At 38.2% G+C, this 23,014-nt stretch overlaps 2 protein-coding genes across 3 annotated transcripts; one reads left to right on the top strand and one right to left on the bottom strand.

Moving 5' to 3' along the window:
- Nucleotides 1–413: 413 nt before the first annotated feature.
- On the top strand, nt 414–13,168 carry bcat2 (branched chain amino-acid transaminase 2, mitochondrial). The gene is made up of 11 exons (XM_074655891.1): nt 414–580; nt 3,281–3,352; nt 3,752–3,952; nt 4,281–4,391; nt 5,775–5,894; nt 6,232–6,395; nt 9,434–9,576; nt 9,711–9,796; nt 10,096–10,236; nt 10,551–10,622; nt 11,528–13,168. Exons 1-11 carry the CDS (start codon nt 563–565, stop codon nt 11,567–11,569), a joined length of 1,170 nt encoding a protein of 389 aa, XP_074511992.1. The 5' UTR covers nt 414–562; the 3' UTR covers nt 11,570–13,168.
- Nucleotides 13,169–14,435: 1,267 nt separating this feature from the next.
- Nucleotides 14,436–21,118, bottom strand: ifi35 (interferon-induced protein 35). 2 transcript variants are annotated; one of them, XM_074655892.1, is made up of 10 exons: nt 21,009–21,118; nt 20,660–20,686; nt 20,134–20,214; nt 19,032–19,190; nt 17,753–17,869; nt 17,539–17,677; nt 17,031–17,140; nt 16,756–16,936; nt 15,618–15,724; nt 14,436–15,516 (listed from the first exon to the last, which is right to left on the bottom strand). In XM_074655892.1, the coding sequence occupies exons 2-10, from the start codon at nt 20,672–20,674 to the stop codon at nt 15,310–15,312; spliced, it is 1,116 nt and encodes a 371-aa protein (XP_074511993.1). In that variant the 5' UTR covers nt 20,675–20,686; nt 21,009–21,118; the 3' UTR covers nt 14,436–15,309. The 2 variants fall into 2 exon arrangements, with proteins under 2 accessions (XP_074511993.1, XP_074511994.1); XM_074655893.1 differs by lacking the exon at nt 20,660–20,686 and having other exon boundaries at nt 20,134–20,238; nt 21,005–21,067.
- Nucleotides 21,119–23,014: the final 1,896 nt, after the last annotated feature.

Here is a 23,014-nt window from a genome sequence, read left to right as displayed (position 1 = left end):
TGTTGTGTATGTTAATTCATTCAGTTGAGCAAATTGCCTGTCTGAGATCAGGCAGCCCTTTAATGTTTGGCATCCTGGACCAACTATGTAACAAGACCTACACCACTCCCCCCCGACCGACCAATCAGCATCCACCTTTTTGACCTCGAATAACCTCCCTTTTTGAGCCTGCTAGTCGTCCAATCAGATGTTACGCTTTTGTCAGTGACTTCCTTGAATGAAACCCGTCATTAAAACTACAAGACTCAAGGTTTTAAATTGATTTTGTGGGCTTTTTCTCTCCTAGTATCCTTGTGTCTTCTTACAGAACAGTCCCAAGTGATGTTTACATGTTAACCCAGAACAAATAGGACAAATATACAATATATAATATAATATAAACTAGCTAGATCAGGTGTTAAAAAGGTTATATACCGAAGGAAATTTTTTGTTTGGGAGGTTTCAGGCGTCAACAGCCAACAGCGTGTCGTATTTCGAAGCGGAACTGAAGTTTGACTTTGAGCTGAGTGTCCTGTTTCCACACGAACAATTAATCCCGTGCTATACTCGTTACGTAGCGGAGATGGCAGCCCTCCGAACGGTGAGTTCATTGACCGATGATCTGTGTTGCTGTTTATTATCTGTTTACATTGACTGTCTGGGTAAATGATTCACTGTAGTTAGAGATAAGACCTCCAATAATGACCCAGAGAGATAACAAGTCATTCACATAGTCTGCTTTACTGGTGTGTGTCTTGTCCCGCCAGACACAAACAATACAGCGAGGAAAGGTCATTACACCAGACTCCATGCTAAAAATGTGGAAATTAAGATTTTCTTGTGTCTCAGCAAAAACTTAAAACACAACTCGATGCTTGTTTCAATCTTCATGGTGCGATAATGAATTCGGCACACATCAAATTTGCAATTTAGACCTTAATTTATGAGAGAAGACGTTATATATTTTACCACCTTCCACTGTTTTTGGTGGACCGTGGCAAAACAATGCAAGCATGGAAAGGTCATTACACCAGACTCCATGCTAAAAATGTGGAAATTAAGATTTTCTTGTGTATCAACAAAAATGTATAACACAACTGGATGCTTTTTGTAAATCTTAATGGTGCGATGATGAATTCGGCACATCAAATTTGCAATTTAAACCTTCATTTTATGAGAGAAGAGGTTACATATTTTACCACCTTCCACTGTTTTGGTGGATAACTGGCAGATTATTATTATGCCGAATTGAAGAATATATCCTTCTGATGCAAGAGTAGTAATGCTGCTGTTTCTATTTAGTTTGTAAGCGACGCTATGAGCAAGCTTTCATTAAATTGTTAGAATTTTAAACTGAGTTTGGTTTAAGAAGGCAGCTTTAATCTCTCCAGGTGCCTAACTACAGAATAAAAGTGTATAAGTATAACATTATCTCATTATGCTTTTACTGTGTATATCGCATTTTTAATTAAATTACTTGCATTGCTAGTGTTTTTGTAGTTTGATGATGCACAGATGCTAACTAGCATTTGCTAATTCTCTTTTATTTTAATTCCAGTCAACAATAACAACAATAGCAAAAACAAATGTTATGCATCAGATGTATGTGCATGTCACAAATTTAGTAGGCTATATAATTACAGAAATTTATCGTCGCAAAAAAGATAGAACTTGCATCATCCATGCAACAAAGTGCACACACACATGGGTTCCTGCAGCAGGCTGGCTGTGCAACTTGTTGTAGGAATCACTAAAGCATCAGACCACTGCCTGCTTGACTATATGGGCATATGTAGCAGGCAATGTAACTGTGAAATACAGCCATTGCAGATTATAAGATTAATTGTGGGATTACCAAAAGCACAACCTGTTTTAGAAGCAGTTAACTGCCTGAACATATCAGCCACAATAACAGAAAAAGAGCCAGGAAAAAAGCCAGTTAAACAAGATCTGGCATGAACCTGCTCTACTTGCTTTCGATTTTGATCTTAGATTATCGTTGGTGGTTTCTTTGATGTTTTGGTTATTAGAACAGATATTGTTTTCCATTGCACATTTTGTCACCCACACAGGATCCGTGCAAACTACTCTCTCACCTTGCATTCCTCATTTTGCAGAGTATAGCCTGTAGCCTATGTGCCCGATTCTAAATACAGCACAGCACTTTGAATCAGCTGTTACGAGGTGTATACTGTGAACTGCAAGCAAAATGATTGGTGCTGAGTCACACACACCCACAATGTCAGACATGGTGACCCTGTGTATTTCCAAGGCTGGATGAATTGTTGTCACCCGGAAAGACGATAGACGAAACCTTTAAACTAGGGATGCACCGATCCCGATACCTGGGCTTTGGGTATCGGCCGATACCGAGTACCGATCCGATATCAGTGTTTAATCAATAAGCTGTATGCCTCACTGTGTGGAAGTGACTGGGATCATTCTTTGTGAGTAAGGCAACATCAGGCTTGACTTAAACATTGCTTTCCTAACTATTTATTATTGAAATAGTAAATCGTACACCAGCAACTTGGTACCGGCACTTCTCACAAGCTGCCGGTACTCTTTTCGGCCCTCTCGAAATCAGGTTCCTTGGGAGATTCATAACGGGGATGAGAACAATGCTGCTGTAATTTATCAATAATCAATACAATATTCACGTCCTTATTGTAAAATAATTAGTGTAGATATGTGTAAATAAGAAAGTAATCATCTAACAAGTAATATTAGCGGACCAAAATGATGTCAAATTGCATAGTTTTAAGTCAAAAACCTTGAAATTTTCTTGGAGGTAGATTCTCAAACCCAGTATCTCCTTGTACCTTTTATTCACGGTTGAAATTCAGCATGTGTCTCTTTATCCTGCTGCATAATATGTAGGAGCTTCCTGACTGGGACGCTGCTCCTAAAACCTGAATGATACCCGACTATAGGCTGCAAATAACACAGGACACACCACCTTTACCCTAAAATGTTCCAGTTGGAATATTATTTGAGTTTAGTACTGTATAACATGCTTAAAGAAATAATTAATAAATAGAATAAGTTGCAAGAGATTGTTGATACCGGCCAATACACACGCCATCATGTGAAATAAGAGAGTACTGGCACTTCAAGCACTGTATATATAACCTTGAATTGAATTGAATAGATTGGCCCCATTGTCTCAGATACCCGATCCAGCTATTTGAGTCAGCATGGCCCGATATCAGTATCAGTTCATCCCTACTTTAAACTTATGATTACTAGTATTATATACTGTGTATATAGAACAAATAGTTTTGTCGTGCTTTATTTCCAGGCACTCAATGGACGACTTGTTAAGGCCCTCCCCTTGTCCTTTGGCTCACTGCGGCTCGTCAGCACCTTTAAGGTAATGAGGAAAAAGTTAACATTTGTCTTTCCCACCAGGTGAGGCCTGTGTCATCTACCATCCAGCTTGATGTACAGTCTGGCTCGCCTTGTACATGTCAGAGCACTCTCTGCCTAGAAGTTAAAGTTTCTTTTCCCTTTCTGTCTCCTCACTGTCTGCCTGCCTGCTGTAATCATTTAATTCAGTTTAATTTAACTTAATTAATTGTGTCTAATTGACCAGATACGTCAGCCTCGCAACTGACTCTGTATAACGCTCAACTAATTGTCCTTTTAAAGCATGCTCTGTCAGTAACGCCAATTTAAAAACAATCTCTGTATTCGTCGCCCGCTCTGCTCTCGTCCCGTCTACTTCTTTTTCTGCGCCCGTCTCCGGCTCGCTTGTCCGTCTCCACATCAGGCTGCAGATCTCGTCATCGAACGCAACGCAGCATGCAAGCCGAAGCCAGACCCCTCCACCTTGGTGTTCGGCAAACAGTTCTCCGACCACATGTTGACCATCAACTGGTCGGAGAAGGGCGGCTGGGAGGCTCCTCAGATCAAACCTTTCCAGAACCTGTCGCTGCACCCTGCCAGCTCTGCCCTGCACTACTCCATAGAGGTCAGTCTGTGATATTTGTTGTGATGTTTTCATTTCATACAAAGCTGCTAATGGCTCATATTTCATGTGGATCTATTATTACTGTCTTTACTATCTCTTTATAATGATATACTTATCAAGGTGTAAAGTCTCTGAAGCAGCAGTTAGACCGCCAAGAGATGATTAAAAATCACCAACAAATGAAATTCTTCTGGGTTATCATCTTTTCCCCTATACCGATACCTGGACTTTGGGTATCGGTCGATGACGAGTACCGATCCGATTTAACAGTCTGATGAACAGAAACCTGAGTTAACCGGTTGTGTGTTTCTGTCTGTCTCCCCTCCAGCTGTTTGAAGGCATGAAGGCGTTTCGTGGAGTCGACAACCACATCCGCATGTTCAGACCCATGCTGAACATGGAGAGGATGCATCGGAGCTCAGACAGAAGCAGCCTTCCTGTGAGTTTGTACCCTGAACTCTGTCCTCAGAAAAACCCTCCGTGAGGATTCTTGCTAGTGTTCGTCACGTCAATCGAAACCTTGAAAAAACACACCTCGATAACCTGTTACTCAAACTGGAAATCCCAGATCTTATTGCATTGACTCTTGAAGCAACACGTTCCCACCAACGCAGGTTTGTTTCCCGTCTGAACAACCGCTTAAAGTGGGAAAGCCAAGCTAAAAGAACTATGTTGACACCAACAAAATCACTGGTGGCAAGAACCTCTTACTTTGCTCCTGGCTCTGCTGTAGAGTTCTCAAGCTAAATGCACCGGCCAATCATATGGCCGGTGCATTTAGTGCACTTCTATCATAGTGTTAATTTACTGCTGCTATGATGAACTTCTCAAAGTTGTACAATCCTGTGTGATGTGTAAAACTGGACTTCATCCCCTGTACACCACAGCAACACATTCTTCAGATTCTTTACAGATCACGCCATGAACCTATTGAGCGTCTACTGTGTTACGCAACTGTTGGGCAGAATGCCCAGTTTAGGCTTTCAACCCAGAACAACACAAGTTAATACTTGGTCATGAGTTCAGGGCACAATGGAAACACTGTGACATGGTCTGAATCCAGCCTTTGCTGCATGCTACACGGAAGAAAAATATATAAAAGGCGGTTCCATTATTTGTTATTTTGAGGTTTCATATCATTCTGTAACTTCACGGTCATGTTCTTCATGTATTCAAATCCAAACATTCAAAGTTTGGTCAAAGTATGTATGTTTCAGCGTCAAAATGCTATTTTCCCAAGCCCTTCTAAAAACCTTTTCCCACGTGACCTGACGTAGGTTTCTGCTAATGACGCTGCTACATATACAGGATATACAGGATATATAGTATACATCCTTGTAGTCAGTGTATTAACATTACATACAGTAACTTAGATGGCGGTCGGCGTGCTCCCAGTTTGGAGAAGCAGACAGGAGTACTGGCACGGAAGCTAAGCAATGTACTGCTGTGGACGCCGCGTTCGTTCAGATCCGAAAGTCACACAATAACACAAACGAACTAACCGATTGATGCAGCGACCAGCAGCTCTTGTTTTCTGCGAGGTTGAATTACTGTTTTTGTGAATGGAGTCTGGTGTTGTTTTAGTTAGTTGGTTAGTTCTGATTTTTAGGTGTTGAATTGTTTCAGATCTAAGTCTTTGGTGTGCATGTATATTACAGATATGTATCAGTTTTTAAGGCGCAATACTCCGACATTTAGTAACACAGATTAAAAGACAATAGAATTGGGGAAAAGGAACATGATATAATTGTATTGATATCACTATTCAGTGAAGAAGGGCGATTAGTTGACGGTTGATGACCTTGTCTTGTTTTCTTTGTAGCTGTTTGATAAAGGCGAGCTGCTGGAGTGCATCAGGAAGCTGGTGGAGGTCGACCAGGAGTGGGTTCCCTTCTCCCAGGACGCCAGCCTCTACATCAGACCCACCTTCATAGGAATTGAGGTGAGCTTGAAAGCCGGGTTTCCACCAAAAGTTCTGGGGACTTTTAGTGCCTGGAACTACTTTTCAAAGGCCCCGTAAAATGTCCCCGTAACTTAATTAAGACCCTGGAATTGCAGTCGAAAATGCAATGAGTTCATCAAAAGGTTCTGAGTTCTGAGGGAAAGTTCCTGTGGTGGAAACGGGGCTTTAGCTGAGAAGCTAAATGTAGTTTAACACCAGTGCAGGTTCCAGGTTCTCAGCCGAAGTGATTAAATGAGCTGGTGTTAAATGTGCTCTATATACTCTCCTTACTGTCGTACTGATCGTCTTCTCCTCTTGCTCCTCACCCGTCCTCCAGCCTTCCCTCGGCGTGTCTCGGGCAGGACACGCTATGATCTTTGTCATCATCGGCCCAGTGGGACCTTACTTCGCCACGGGCTCCTTCAACCCTGTTTCTCTGCTGGCAGACCCTTCATTTGTCAGGGCTTGGAAAGGAGGCGTTGGGGCCTACAAGATGGGAGGGTGAGTTCAAGATCTCTTGGTATCTTTAAATTGACCCTAAATGATATATTATTATTATTATTATTATTTATAAGGGTATCTGTCCCACTCTGTTTGTGGACAAGTTTCATGCACAAAAACAAGTACAAAGATGAATTTCACACCGCAGAGCTTGAAGTCCTGCTGTCAGAAATCAGCAAACGTTTCAAATTTAGCATCGTCAGCAGTAGTGTTAGGAAACCCAAAACAATTAGAATTACATATAATTAAATAAATCTTTTATTGGGTTTTCAGCAGTACAGTACAATTCAATAAGAAAAATAATCATTAGATTAATCTCATCAGTTACACATGCGTAACACAAATGTCTTCGATAAGATCACTGATATGAGCAGTTGGTACAGATTGTAAACCCCCCTGAGGCAAATTAGTGATATTGGGCTATACAAATAAAATTAACTTGACTGTCCAATGGCGGACTTTGAGGCAGACTTGTTTCCTGTTTGAAACGGCGAGGGCACAGTACAACTATTTGGTGTTGGGGTCAAATCTGTGCCAAGAAAAGAGAGATAGTGGAACAATAGACCTTCTCCAAGAGAAACATTTTGTCTCGTCAAAGCAGGAAAGGAATGGGTTATTTGAGATCATCAGTTACAGCTGTGAAGTATAAATGTCTTGGATAAGATCACGGTTATGAGCAGTTTGACTCGTCAAACAGGCAATGGAACAATGCCTCGCTGTCTAATGTCTAAATGTGTAAATGTCAGCTGACAAAGACCTGCTGCGATGTGTTTTATCTTGTTACAGATCAAAGTGAAGGTTATTTAAGGGCGAGTAGTCTCTCCGGTTTTCGCACTACAGATACCGTCAGTGCTCCTGTAATCTCCACTCATTCCACACAGCCTCTAATCATAGGCCTGCTTCCACACTGCTCAGCCACAGCGTGGTTACATAACGCCACTGAACAGCCTGAACCAACCAAATCTGCTCTCACTTCAACTATCAGGCCAGATTAGCAGCAGCAGCAGCCACGGCACAGCAGGCTAGATATTTAAGGGTCGTCGCCCTGTAGGTTATTATGTTATGTTCATTCAATGTGTGTGTTAAAGGCCCACACAACACTGTATGAATTTAAAGTCCTTTTTTATTCCTAAACACAAATGAGTTTCTTTTCTCTGATTTCTTTTTACAGTTTGGTTTAGCCATGTTTCTAGCTGTTATCAGTAAACAAGAGATTTTCCGATACCAATTTTTTCATTCCCGATACATAAACTTGTGTTATCAGCCACTACCGAGTACCGATCCCATACCAGCGTGATTATATTAAAAAGAAAAATATATATATATATTATTATTTAACAGCTGTTTACTACACTACTACATTTACTACTACTACTGTTACCGTAGCTCCACAAATAATTATATATATCTAAAAAGAAGAGTAAATATTGGACTAATTAAATTCCTCTCAGATACTCTAGGGCGTTTTTCTCTTTTACGAGTTGTGCAGCTTAAATGTGACACAAAAAAAAAGCTGACAAATTTCCACAGCCAAGTATGACTCATCAATTGAGTCGTAACTGTGAGTTTCATTGTTCATTGTTTATTGAAATTCTTGCAGTCACAAGGATATAATGTTTACGGAAAGGATGTTCTTTAATTTCAGTGAGAAGATGATGAAATGCTGTCTCTCTTTTATTTGTTCACGGAAGTTTAGTGCAGTCTAGATTGTTCTTTATGTCTATATGCTGGTGACACCCATGGCCGGAGGCATTATGACTTCAGTTTGTTCTACTGTACATATATACAGTATGTACGTCCGTACGTCCCACTCTTGTCAACGCGATGTCTCAGGAACACCTAGAGGGAATTTCTTCAAATTTGGCACAAACATCCAGTTGGACTCGAGGATGAACTGACTCTTTTATTACTTTTCTATGACATACTATTACTTTTTTTTATGACTCACTATACTATTACTTTTTTATTACTTTTTAATGACATACTATACTATGACGTTTTTATGATTTTATTATGACATTTTATATTGACTTTTTATGACGTACTATACTATGACTTTTTATAAGTTTTTATGACTTGTGACTTTTTTTGACACTTGACTTGTGACTTCTATGACTTTTCTATGACATTTTTATGATATACTATACTAGGACTTTTTATGATTTTTTTATGACATACTATACAATTTTCTTTTTTTATGACTTTCATGATTTATTATGACTTTATGAATTTTGTTGACTTTTTATGACATAATAAACTACGACCTTTTTCAGATTTTTTTATGACATACTATACTATGACGTTTTAATGATTTTTTAAAGACTTTTTATGACATACTATACTATGACTTTTTATTACTTGTTTATGACATATTATACTATGATTTTTTTATGGCCACTTGGATCTCACAAAACATGTTTTTGGCCATAACTCAAGAATAAATTATTTTTTTAAAATATTTTTTCATTTTCATTTTCTACAAATGTCTAATAGGATAAAATGATGATATATTGGACAGACATTTTCAGACAATTTGACGCTTTTGCGGACGCATACAACCACAAGATGGTAATTTTAGTTTTTACCTCTTGAGATAATAATAATCAACTGTATCAATGTCCCCTGTTGATCACTATGGTGACATTTATCACCAGGATGCTTCCTTCTCAGCTCTAACACCCGTCTCTGGGTGTTGGTTTGGTGTCGAAAAGCAATAAAAAACCCACCTCCGGCTCCATCCATTTACTTAAAACACTAAAATGTCTCAGCTTAGATTTACATAGCTAAATTCTCCTGGAATACTTTGGAATTTCCCTGTTTAAGACAATGTCACTTTGAACCAACCAAAGTGCTAGCCTTAGAGTTTCTGTAAGTACATACAGTATGCAGGGAAAATAGTATATCGGAAAACATGTCTAATAATCAAAGCAAACGCCAAAATGATTTATTTATTTTATTTATCCTTTGTGCCTCTCTCCCTGCTGCTCTCTTGACACTCTTGTCTCTGCCTGTCTTTGGTTTATTTGAACTCCCTCCAGTAACTACGGTCCTACGATAGCGGTGCAGAACGAAGCGGTGAAGCGAGGCTGTCAACAGGTCCTGTGGCTGTATGGAGAAGAGGAGGAGATCACTGAGGTCGGCACCATGAACCTCTTCATCTACTGGACCAATGAGAAAGGAGGTCAGGCTCTTTTCTGTCTTGAAACGTTGTCCCTGTGGCATTCTGTTCACAGTTTTGGTTGCCTACTATACTTTGTGGAAAGATTTAAACACCTTGTCATTTTAATAAAGATAAAACTGTTTGTGTGTCTGCAGAGAAAGAGTTGTTTACCCCTCCTCTGGATGGCATCATTCTCCCAGGAGTCACCAGACAGTCTCTGCTGGACCTGGCCAGAACCTGGGTAAAACATATCACAAAGACCTCAACAGTGTTCACATTTCCCCGAAATTTAATACACAAAAAATACACAAAATGATGTTAATTTGATCCTCTGATCTTTGGTTATAACTTGTGGATTATTTGATATTTTTACATTAAAGAATAAAAATCTCTTTGGTCAAACTGATCACAACTCTCTGGCACATTCCAGTGCTGCAAACAGATTTTTTTTATTTTAAAGGTCACAAGCCAAAGAGGTTTGAAACCTCTGCAGTAGATCATTTAACTTGATGTTCATTGCTCCCTGTGTGTGTCTGTCAGGGTGAGTTTAAGGTTACCGAGCGCACGATGAGCATGAAGGAGCTGCTGGGGGCTCTGGATGATGGGAAGATCCTGGAGGTGTTTGGAGCGGGGACGGCCTGCGTCGTGTGTCCTGTCGGCAGTCTCCTCTACCAAGGAAAGGTAGGATTTCACCTTCTGTTGCGTCCTTCTCGTGTCTTCTTTGCAGATTTTATGATACTGTTCTGTATCATCTGTTACAAATACACCATCCTATTCTTATGATTTGCTCATTCTAACCTGGTGACTGTTAATCTGCATAATACATGCAGCAGGTTAGTAATCAACCTCATTTTACATGACGTTTAAGAATTCAGTTTACTGGAGAAAGCCAACTGTATCTGATTACTGAAGTGTATGTAAACGCACTGATTGTAAATCATTCTGGGGAACAGTATGGGCTAAAGGACTAAAATGTCTCTCTCTCTCTCTCTCAGACTTACCAGATTCCGACTATGCAGAACCTGGATCTGGCAAAGAGGTTCCACAAAGAGCTTACTGATATTCAGGTAAGTGCACTGCGTAATACAGTATGTAATGACTTCTTAAAGCTGCTGCAGGCAAACTTGCAGGTTGACGCCTCCAAGTGGCAGCAAAAGGGAACTGTTGGAAAGATTTCCAGAAATATTTGTCTTCAGTTTTTCAACCCGGTTGAGATTAACACCTTCTATACTAAAGAAAACCAAGAGCATGTAACAGCATAAAGTCCAATTTCCTACAATTAATCTGACGGTATTTTTTATGCCTCCGCACTGGCGACAACCATTGCCGGAGGCATAATGTTTTTGGGTTGTCCGTCCGTCCGGACCATTCTTGTGAATGCGATATCTCAGAAACGCCAGGAAATGTCTTTAAATCTGCCACAAACATCCACCTGGACTCAAGGATGAACTGATTAGAATTTGGTGTTCAAAGGTCAAACGTCAAGGTCACTGTGACCTTGCGTCCGTCCCATCCTCGTGATATTTCGGAAAACCGTGAGCCAGTTTCTTCAAATTTGGTACCAACGTCCTCTTGGACTGAAGGATAAACTGATTAGAATTTGTTGGTCGAAAGTCACTGTGACCTCACAAAACATGTCTTTGTCGGGTTGCATTTCCCCAAGTGTTGATTCCGTTTCAACTTTTCGCCACAGGCCGCTGCGTTTACTTTCTCTTTTTTTGCGCGCCTCCGATGGCTGCAGCCTAAACGCACTACCCACATTTAAATAAATGGGAGGACCAGCGTTTCCACACAATGCCTGATTTGGTATGAATGCAGCCTAACTCCTAATTTAACTTGATATGGCAGGTGAATCAGTATTTTAAAACTCATAGTGCAGCTTTAAATGTTACATTCACAAAAGCAACAAATAAAACATTATTTTCCTGTTAATTAATTTTCCTTTTCGTTCTTGTTCCCTTGCTTCACCCAGTACGGACGCAAACCAAGTGAATGGGCACCACTGGTCGTTTAAACGGCCGTATTGCACATGCCAGTTGTATCAACAGTTAGTCCCATGATTCCAGTTTGGACGACCAGCAGCCCCCCCCCACCACCACCACCACCACCACCACCACTACCACTCTCAACCCACTAATGCACTCCTGTTTACTTGCCAATCGCGGAGACGGATACCTCTTTCTGATGGTCTTCTCAGGCAACTTTTACACATTTCTCTTCTGCGTGGACTCTCCTAGGAATATGGTTGGTAGGTTGAAAGTAAGAGCTCGCTTTAGAAAACAATATTAACAACAGTATGCAATATTTTTTGACTTGACACGACCCTTAACCTAGGGGTATGAACGACAAAGCAGGAAAAACAGCTGTCATTGGAAGGAAAAACAAACATATGCAGCCAGATGATAAAACATAGAGATGAGATGTGGCTGATGGTGATATACTGTATGTTGGACCAGCATGAACACATTCAAATCTCTAATCTAATTGGGTCAATTTGCATAAAGAATACACTTCATTCAAGTGTTTGTCCTCATATTCACTTGGACTAATTCCTTGTGAGGACAGTGCTCAAAGTTAATAGCACAAACATTGATTTTCATCAACATTGTATTCTGGCATTAACCAAAAAAAGGCACAAACTGACCTGTTTCATTCGTAGGAGCTGAAATATTTAAAGCGGCTACATATTCGGTATGTAGGAAAGTCAACCCCTGGCAGCATGCAATCTGTACATGCTGTTTCTCATCAACAACTGTATTAAAAATGTATTTCACTACAGGAAAAACGTATATTAATAACCTGTTCTACTTGCAACAACCCGTGGTGTATTCTCCGAAACCTTATAACTGTTGCGCGTGAGTAGTACCTGTAAACGTATCATAGTATAATGTTACTGATAATTGTTACTGTCGTGTACATAATGATCTAAGAGAGTATTGCTGTTAGTTTTAATGGGGCCACGTCACTTTGACACCAGAGTTTGCACTGACCTTGTTTAATGTCAGGTTTTTATCTGAGCGTGAGTCTGATTTTTGAGGAAACAGGAGTGGTTTTTATGTGTGTTGGTTTTGTTTGTGAATAAGACGTCTGCACAAAAACTAAAGATTGAGATTAAGAAGGTCTGATGATCAGACAACATGCTGTAGAAGAGAAGGACTGTTACACGCTGGCTCTGGTTTGTGTGTAGTCATTATAAAAACCATGTAAGAGATAATGTTGTTATTTTAGAGGTTTTTAAATTATATTTTTCCTCGTCCTTGATATGAAATTAGGTCAACTGTCTTCCAAAGTACTTGACTGTGTCTCCATTGTTTTACTTTATTCTGGGCTTCATACCCTTCCTTCTCCGATTTCTTTTTCTCACTTTGAATGTATTTTTATTTTTACACACCTACTGTTCACCTGTCCCTCTCTTCTGTCTAAGTGCCTGACCTCAGTTTGTCAGCCTGTTGTTCTGTGGGTCTTCAGCTGCTGTTTTATGTTTTTTCCAGTTTGTGCACTAGGGGATGTAGCTGGATTCTTTGTCAGTTTAGTTGTTTTAAATGTACTGTTACTTTTACTCAGCTGTAATGTTTTTACAATAAACCTGATCTGAGTTTAGTCTCTATTGGTACTTAAGTCGTTTTTCTTTTAATGCATTTTAATTTAAAGCAGTGGAAATTTCAGTATATTTAAAAGGATCATTTGCAAACTAAAATGAGCGCCTAGCGGTTGTATGCCTCTGCGTGCTAATTCATTATTAGCATGTCAATTATTGAGTTATGGCCAAAAATGTGTTTCGTGAGGTCACAGTGACCTTTGACCACCAAAATCTAATCAGTTCATCCTTGAGTCCAAGTGGACATTTGCCAGATGTAATGGCTGTAGCCAGCCAGCCTGCATTAAAAGTCATATTTTAGTATGCCACAAAAATGTCACAAAAAAAGTCATGGTATAGTATGTCAAAAAAAGTAATTGTATACAAGTCATAGTATACTTAGTATAGTATGTCAAAGTCATTAAAAAGTCATAGCATATTATGTTGAAAAAGAAAAAAAAAGAGTCATAGTGTAGTATGTCGAAAAAAGTCAAAAACAAAAAGTCTGAAAAGAAGGGTCTGAAAAATGTCTGAAAAAAATGTCCAAAACAAAAAGTCTGAAAAAAAAGACCTGAAAAATGTCGGACAAAAAAAGTCTGAAAAAAAAGATCTCAAAAATGTCTTAAAAAAAAAGATCTGAAAAAAGTCTGAAAAAATGTCCAAAACAAAAAGTCTGAAAAAAAGATCTGAAAAAAAGTCCCCAAAAAAATTCTGAAAAAGTCCAAAACAAAAAGTCTGAAAAAAAAGATCTGAAAAAAGAAGTCTGAAAAATGTCCCAAAAAAAAGTCTGAAAAATGTCGGACAATAAAAATCTGGAAAAAAAAATCTGAAAAATGTCGGACAAAAAGTCTGAAAAAAAAAGATCTGAAAAATGTTCGAAAAAGAAGTCAGAAAATATGTCTGAAAAAATAGTCTGGAAAAATGTCCAAAAAAAAGTTTGTAAAATGTCCGAATAGCAGTCTGTAAAATGTCTGAAAAATGTCAAAAAAAAGTCTGAAAAATGTCCAAGAAATAGTCATATGTAGTATGTCGAAAAAAGAGTAAAAAAAAGTCATAGTATATTTGTAGAAAAAAAAAGTCATAGTATGGTATGTCGAAAAAAAAGTCATAGTATGGTTTGTCGAAAAAGTCATATAGTATGTCAAAAGATAGTATAGTATGTTGAAAAACCCTTTGGACAGAACTAGCTGCTAGCTGGTTCGTTTCATCCAAGTTATCATAGACAGTAAATAAAATATTTCCTTTAAGAATTTTATATTTTTTCACCAATTTAAAGAAAATAGAAACATGTTAGTCCGTGTCATTTCTTAATTTCACTCCAGTTTAATTGCACTGAGCCAAAATGAAAAAAGTAATGTTACAGCAGGCTATTTACATTTTTGCGTAATAAAACTGCTAAAAGTACACATTCCTTGTTGATTAATGAGGTTATGGCATCATTGTAATTACACTGTATTTGACAATGCACCCTTTACACAGCAGCCATTTTTACATGTCATAGCAGACTAAACACAACAAGTGTAATTGACAAAATTAATAATGGCCCTGTTCAGTTTAGTTTTATCTTATTTTTACAAATAAGATTTATTGTTTGGCTATTATTGTGTTGCTTTTTAAATAACAAAGATACAAATGAATACTTGGTTGTTGTTAAATGCAGAACATAGAAGGGCAGTGAGGTGCAGCTTTTTTTTCAGCTGAGATGCTTTGGTTGCTATGATACGGAATATTCGCAGAGGTAAAAATGTTAGCACAAGGAAGAATACTTGCTCTGGATGAAGGGAAGGCTGAAACATGTTTAGGGAGATAGGGACGGTGGCGGTTGCTTGCCATCCCCTGCTATTGGTTGTCAATAGTGTGGTATTGCAATATTGCAGTTATTGCGACAGCCAATTACACCTGTGTTTACCCTCCAATGACATGTCAAAACGGCTGCTGAGAAAAGGGCTTATTGTGACAGGAGTCAGATATTTTGTTCTAGAAAACAATGTCCACCAGTTTTATACAAAGTTTAAAACATCCCAAGATTATAAAGTTTATAACTTTGTACTAAATTATACTAACTTCAATCACAAAAGGTGTGAAAACAGAATATTAGACTGAAACAGATGCAGGGTGGATCCTGTCTTTACATCAGACTATCTTGCCCTGAACCTGAAAGGTGATAAATCAAAACCCTACTCCTCCTCTCTGTCTGTGGAGACGCCCTCAAACAGGGCAGAGGTGTGCTGACCCAGCGGATTGTACAGGAAGGCTTCGATCTCTCCTCCGCCATTGTTGCTTTTCTGGAAGTGGATTTCCAGCAGATCCTGCAGGGTCTCCCGCTCCATGACGGCAGGGATTCCCGTCAGCAGCACCGTCCGAGGACACGTCGTCATCTTGGTCTGGAAGGGAAAAAATATTATTACAATTCCAACATGAATGAGAGTGACAGTAGAAGGTGATCTGAGAGTGGGAATCTTCTTTTCTCCTATTAAATGCTCACCTTTAATTTTGTAATCTTTCCGTTGAGAAAAGGAGTGACCCTCACTCTGTGCATCTTCTGTTGTAGTCTCACTTCATGGTACTCTTTATCCGTCAAACCTCTGGCGACTGATGGTAGAAAAGGTTTCATCAGCTGGGATTCAGACCAAAACAGAGCAAAGACAACACATCCTGCTGTCTGTGCAGTGGAAACAGTAGTAGTTCTCTTTCAGGTGCCTACAACTTGTGTATTATAGTATTAATAGTAGGGCTGTTAAAGTTAATGCGATAATAACATGTTAACGCAAATTTGTTTTAAGGCCACTCATTTTTTTAATGCATTAACACAATCCGTCTTTCGGAGGTTTTAGTGGGCTCAGTTTTAAAGCTAGAGTGAAGATACTGACATCATACTAAACCCAAGAAATCCATTGGTACCAACCATGTCATACTAGCTCGTCGTAAAGAAGGCTACATTTTGGTGAAGAAAAAGTGGCATGGCCATTTTCAAAGGGTCCCTTGACCTCTGACCTCAATATATGCGAATGACAATGGGTTCTATGGGTACCCACGAGTCTCCCCTTTACAGACATGCCCACTTTATGATAATCATATAGAGTTTGGGGCAAGTCATAGTCAAGTCAGCACACTGACACACTGACAGCTGTTGTTGCCTGTTGGGCTGCAGTTTGCCATGTTATGATTTGAGCATATTTTTAAAGCTAAATGCAGTACCTGTGAGGGTTTCTGGACAATATTTATCATTGTTTTGTGTTGTTAATTGATTTCCAATAATAAATATATACATACGTTTCCATAAAGAAAGCATATTTGCCCACTCCCGTGTTGATAAGAGTATTCAATACTTAACAAATCTTCCTTTAAGGTACATTTTGAACAGATAGAAAATGTGTGATTAATTTGCGATAATCACAATTAACTATGGACAATCATGCGATTAATCGTGATTAAATATTTTAATCGATTGACAGCCCTATTATACTATTAATAAAATTTTAAAATACATGTGGAATCATTTTTTTGTCTTCAATCAGCTGTATTCTCCAATGCTCTGAATATTACCTCCAAAATGAACTCATTCCCAATGAATTCTCCATCATAATCTCAGTATTAAATATTAAGAACAAAAGCTTGCTCACTGTTTTTATCCACAAAGGTGATGACCACAGTCTCAGAGTCAGGCAGCATTTCACAGCTGTCCACCTCTCCGCCTCCGTGTTTACGCTTTGAGAAGTGGATCTCCAGCTCCAGCAGCGTCTCGCTCTCCATCTTGGGCAGGTTGGAGATTAATATGTGCTGAGGACTCACTTCAGAGTCTATCTGCAGGACAAACAGATGGAAACTGATCACTCAGGAAATGAATACTGATATTGATCACACTCTAGGAGGAGTGAAACAAGGGTATTTGTTGTACCTCCACCAGCTTGGGCAGCATCAGCTGAACTGGCTGAGCCTCCACAGTGATGCTGCAATCTGCTCCCAGATCCACCTGATGCTTCTTCATGTCCAGGATCTTATTGGCAACTAATAACAGAAGGATAATAGGAGTTATATCAGCACAACCAATCTCTGTGAGACTCCCAGAAGCCCCACAGTCACAGGCCGCGTCCGAAACCGTATACTACGCACTACATACTCAATATGTGTACGATTGTTCAACATACTTTTCTGTGAAAAAAACAGTAGTATGTATCTTTTCGGACACACAGAACGATGAATTTACATCGTCACTTCCTGAGAGCTTCCTTGCCGGTTGGAGACGTGTAACCATGGTAACCCGTGCCAACCTCTCGTGACCAAAACAACGATTTTTGAGAATCACAGCGGGGTGCCAGCTAAGTATTTAGTGCCACAACATCAACAAACACAGATTCTTCCTCTAACCAATGCAGATGAATTTAAACAGCTTAGTGACAACTCACCAACTTTGTCCTCAAATGTAACCAGTACCGCCCCGCCCTCCATCGGGAACACTACACTCGGCTTCATTTCAAATGTGTCGGCTCCGTTTCCCGTTGAGCCGGTGAAGACGACCCTCTTCTCTGGTACAGCAGTGAACACCTGAAATCAAAAGGGACAGGTTTACTGCACGTGTGACGGATGGACTGCAGGCGGCGGGGGTCTTGATAAACGTACATCAGTCTGCTGTTTCAGATGGTTGTTTTTGACCTCTTCCTCCTTCAGAGCCTCCGCCACTCTCTGTATCTCCTTCGTCAGTTCCCTCTCATCCTGCTGTATCAAGTTCATCTTAGCCTGCAACACAGAAACACTTCAGAGGCCTGTACTACGAAGCCAGTTCAACATACCCAGGGTATCTTCTCGTTATCTGGCTTAACTAACCCTAACAAATGAGATCTTCTCAAGTCAGTGTATGAATATGATGTAGTCATGCTGATTATTTATGCATTATATATTTGATAAATACTAGTGTCTATGACAAAGTTCTAACCTGAATTAATTTATTGTTGTTGTTCTTGTCGCTTGAGTGAAGTTTTCGTATCCTGCAATGATCTAAATGCTGTTTTGATAGTATTAATACACTGGTATGGTAAACCTGTAATATACATGTTGTTTTAGCTTATAGTTTTCTTTGAAATTGTTTGTGATATGTTTGCATATTTGAATATGTCTGTATGGTAAATATAATAATAAAACTACAGATTTTTACGTGTTACACGTCAATTTTTGTAACAGATTAAACAAACCAAATATAAGGTGTTAATAGTGAGCTTTAGAGGTGCTAGTAGATTCTGTCACTTTTGGACAGTCTGTTTTCCAGGCTTTATGCTAAGCTAAACTAACCGGCTGTCGGCAATTCCTTTAAAATATATTTATTTTTTAGCTGATCTTTTATGGGTATAGGTTTATACATTTGTGGTATAATGTGTATTTAAATATTTTTTATTTACATGATTTTTTTTTTTATTATGCTGTGTTAAATTATTGTCATGTCTGTGCTGCACCAAGGCACGTTCCTAACAACACCTTTGTTGTAATGGAAATAAATAAACTCAACTGACCGGAATATATTTGTGGGTTTTTGGTAAACATATGATCCCATTTAGAGAATTTAACAGTAAAACACAAAGTGCTTTTGTATTTTTCTCTGTTGGTTGAAACTTTCAGGTGTGATATCCTAATCAGTGCCACATGTTTTACCTTTAACAGCTGATGGGGAAACACCTGGGATAGGTTTTAAAGGTTCAACCTGCAGAGTTCGATGCCCAATAAAGATCGCAATACTGGTGGAAAAATATCAGCTATCATCTGCTATATTCTGTAATATATTAGTACAAGATGTCAAATCCCACAGATTAATTCCCTGAACTGATTCAGATCAGACGAATGTGAAAAGAAATTCTGCTCGCACATCATTCTAAACAGTGAAACTCATCAAACATCAAAGCATGGGTACCTTTTCATTTTCAATCTGCTCTTTGTATGAGCGCTGGTCGTCTATCAGATCCTGAGTCAGTTTGATGGTGCGCTGCTTGAACTTCTGAGTCATTTCCCGTCGGTCATCTCTGCTGGTAGCCAGCTCCTTCTGCTCCTCGATCAGCTGGTCGTATTTTTTCTGTGGACACACAAGCTGCGTTCACTAACATTTTCCTAACTGTATTCAGAGGTTGTTGGAAATCAGAGACAGATCCAGTCTCAATTTAGGGGAATAGATATGTAAATGTATATTAACTTGTGGAAGTAAGAATGTGTAGTTCACTTTGCAAATGTAATTTATTTATTTTTTTAAATAAGGTGGTAAACATGTATTATTGTGTATGTACCGTTTGGAACTTTTGAATTATTGTTTCTATTTTGTTTTTGTGTAGCCTAAACCTAGTAGTGAATGAGTAGCTTATTAGAATATGCTAAGTAAGAAGGGTGGTAGGTATAATAAGCACCAGCCTACACCCTTTCGATCAACATTTGATTATTGTTTCTTTTTTCCATTTAATTGAATGCCTTATTGTTATTCAGTCTTTAATATGTGCATTCCTTTTGGAAAATTGTTAATAAGGAGCGAAATAAATTATTATCATTTTTAACAGTCTCTTCTGCACTATATTAATTTTTTTAATAGTCATGTATCACAGCTGTTACCCTGCACTATATTCAGTTTTAACAGTTTTCTTCATCTCCTTGTGTTTTTATATTTGGTATATTTTTTTTGTACTTTGTACTTTGCACTACTAACTTTTTACTGCCTTTTTACTAACATGTTTTGCACTATGGAACTGTGATGCTGGAAACTTGAATTTCCCTCGGGATCAATAAAGTTACTATCTATCTATCTATCTATCTATCTACAACTTATTTCCAATATTTAATTAAAGTGTCACGTGTATTTATCTAAATCTGTACATTCTGGTTTCATTCAGTGCTTCTGTTTCTTATCTTGTGAGCTGCTCTGTGCATAGAAACATATCACCTGTTTTACGTTAAAACATCATGAATAAACACACTGCAAAACCCCACTATACTATTCATTATTCTCCAGTGAATGATGAGTTTCAGTGCACCTTGTAGTTGGTGATTAAAGCCTTGATTCCCTCCAAAGTGTCCTCGGATAGCAGCTGGGTCTCCATCACCAGAGAGAAATCCTGAAACACAACGACAAGCGATTGCTAGAAAATATAAATAAACACCTTATATATTACATATATATATATATATATATATAAATAAACACCTTATATTATATATATATATATATATATATATAAATAAATAAACACCTTATATTATAATGTGTAATGCAGAGAAGCTTTGACACATTTTTATGAGGATAAGTTTGTAATCTTACAAGTGAAAGTTGTAGTATAATAAGTAGTGGAAAGTAACTAAGTAATTTTACTCAAGTACTCTGATTTACAATTATTATGTGATAAAATCAAAAATCCAACAGGAATGTTTTAGCCAAGAACAATAGTTAATGTGTGTATAACAGAAATATTACAGATACATTTAGTAAGTTATCTGTAATATTGATCTTTAACAAGGAAGAAAAACAACATGAAAACAACAGGAAGCAAAATGACGTCTCACCTCATCTGACGACATAGTGAAAATAATCTGGAATAAATCGCAAAATATTAGTTTTAGCATGCTGTCAGTCAAAATCAGTGTATTACATGTACTTATTAACGTGTGTCAATAAGGAAAACCACTGTTAAACTATAGTTATATATCATCTTTAGGCCTACTTTCACATAAACAAATCACCGTCTCAACAACTCTCAATATATCTTTAAATACGTGAGAATAATTTTAATTAAATCACTTTCATCAACACTTGAAAGACTGAAAACGTTCATGTTATCCTTATATCGATGTGTTTAACTAAGCGTTGCAATGTTTTAGTTGTAATTTATACGCAGTTAAAGTATGTACTTACCTCCAGTCGACGATCTGTGTTGTGAAGTCACATTTATTCTTTCGGTTTCTTTTTCCCAGGAAGCCCTGAACGTCTCCTGTTCCTCCATCAGGGGCGCTGCAGCGCTGCTGCATTCAGGAGCTGTCGGAAATATTAACTCAATAAAACAAGTACCACCAGAGAGGGGTGTGGGTGGATTTTACTAATTTATAAACTCGGGAAAAAAAGTTTGGAAATTAGTGTTTGGTCGATTATTTCTCTGTTGTTACAATGATAATTGGCAACAACCAGTGATAGTGAAGGTAAACAGAAAAGTGCCAATCAACAGGAGACAAACAGTATAAATAGAAATTAGTTAAGAGTTTGAGAAGGATGCAATTTGGGGTTTTCTTTGCCTTCAAACATTCAGTCTCATTTTAGTTGAACATTTAGTGCAACTCAACTTATTTATACTATAAATGTAAATGTAGATCAGCTCTATTCTGTAAGTAAAAAGCTGTGTGAAGTCAGATCTCAGTATTTGCAAACCCCCTTTAGTTACTGCCTGTCAGGCTTTCCACTCTAGCATGACAAATTATGCAGTTTACCAGTGGTGAAATCTAACTAATTTATATACAACTAATAATTAGTTTTTTTTTTATTGTCATTATTGTAATGTTACATATTCTGCATGCTCACGCTGTCCACACAGACTACACTTGAGTCCCTGATCACTGCGCAGCGTTAACTAGTCATTATTTAGACTCACTACATTATAATTATGCTGATTTATAGTTCAACACATATCAGAAAGAAATATACTCTTTACTCCAACATCTTGCAGCTGTAGTTACTGCTAGTGGAAGAAGTACTCATCTTAGAAATACTGTTAGTCCTGCATTCAAAATGTTAATTAAGAAAAAGTACAAATACTGCATCAAATATACTTAAAACGTAAAAGTACTTCATATGCACAATGGCCTACTTCAGAATAATTTTTATTTATTTTATTTTTTATTTGATTCATTTGCACAAAATCCAGTTAATGAAAAAAAAATAAGAAATGTGTCAGGAGAGGTCAAGAAGCCACAGGCTTATACAAAGGACCTCCCACAAACCCCAGGAGAAAAAAACTATTACAAAAAAGGAAGACAGATCTAAACTAACATTTTAAAAATACAACAAAAAAAACAATATAAAATATATATTACATTACTGGATTATTATTATTGATGACGTTGGTAAAGGTGGAGCTAATGTTAATTACTTTATATACTGGTGGGTAGCTAAACTGAATCTAAAGTAGCTAATGTTGTCAAATACATGTAGTGGAGTAAAAAGTATAATATTGGCTTCCAAAATGTACTGGAGTAGAAGTAACAAACACAAAATGAAAATACTTAAGTACAGTACAAATACCTCAAAATTGTAAGTTGAGTAAATGCACTTACTGTAGTTACATTCCACCACTGTACAACGCCCAATATATAAGCTTGTTAACAGTTGAGAAAAAAGTACTTAGATCCTTTACCAAAGTAAAAGTAGAACTACCACACTGTAAAAATACTAGTAAATACAAGTTACAGTCCTGCATTCACAAACTTGCAGAAGTAAAAGTACAGATTCAACAGCAATATTACTGTTGCATGTGTACTGTACCAAAAGTTGTTTCTGAAATTGAGTCAAAGGGGCGTGCCTGCCTGCATTATAAGAATCTTGGCATATTAGTATGCGAACCAGAATATGCAGGTCAAATGGGGCAATCGAGTCTCCGATCCCTTTGGTGTTGGTAAGGGAGTAAGAAAAGGGGGGGGTACTTTCGCCAGCCCTCTTTAATGTGTACATGAATGAGTTATCTGACCAACTAAGAGGCTGTATGGTTGGTAACACCCTGGTAAACCATTTTATGATTGCTGACTATCTGGCTATTGTCTCTCCTAGCAGTGCTGGGTTTCAACAGCTGCTGAATATATGCGCCGAGTATGGGGTCAAATATGATGTGCAATACAATGCAAAAAAGTGTGTCGTCATGTTCTGTAGAACAAAAG

The sequence above is a fragment of the Sebastes fasciatus genome, chromosome 13, assembly GCF_043250625.1.
Source record: "Sebastes fasciatus isolate fSebFas1 chromosome 13, fSebFas1.pri, whole genome shotgun sequence".
In the NCBI taxonomy this organism is placed as follows: Eukaryota; Metazoa; Chordata; class Actinopteri; order Perciformes; family Sebastidae; genus Sebastes; species Sebastes fasciatus.
This window is presented reverse-complemented; position numbering and strand designations above follow the sequence as displayed.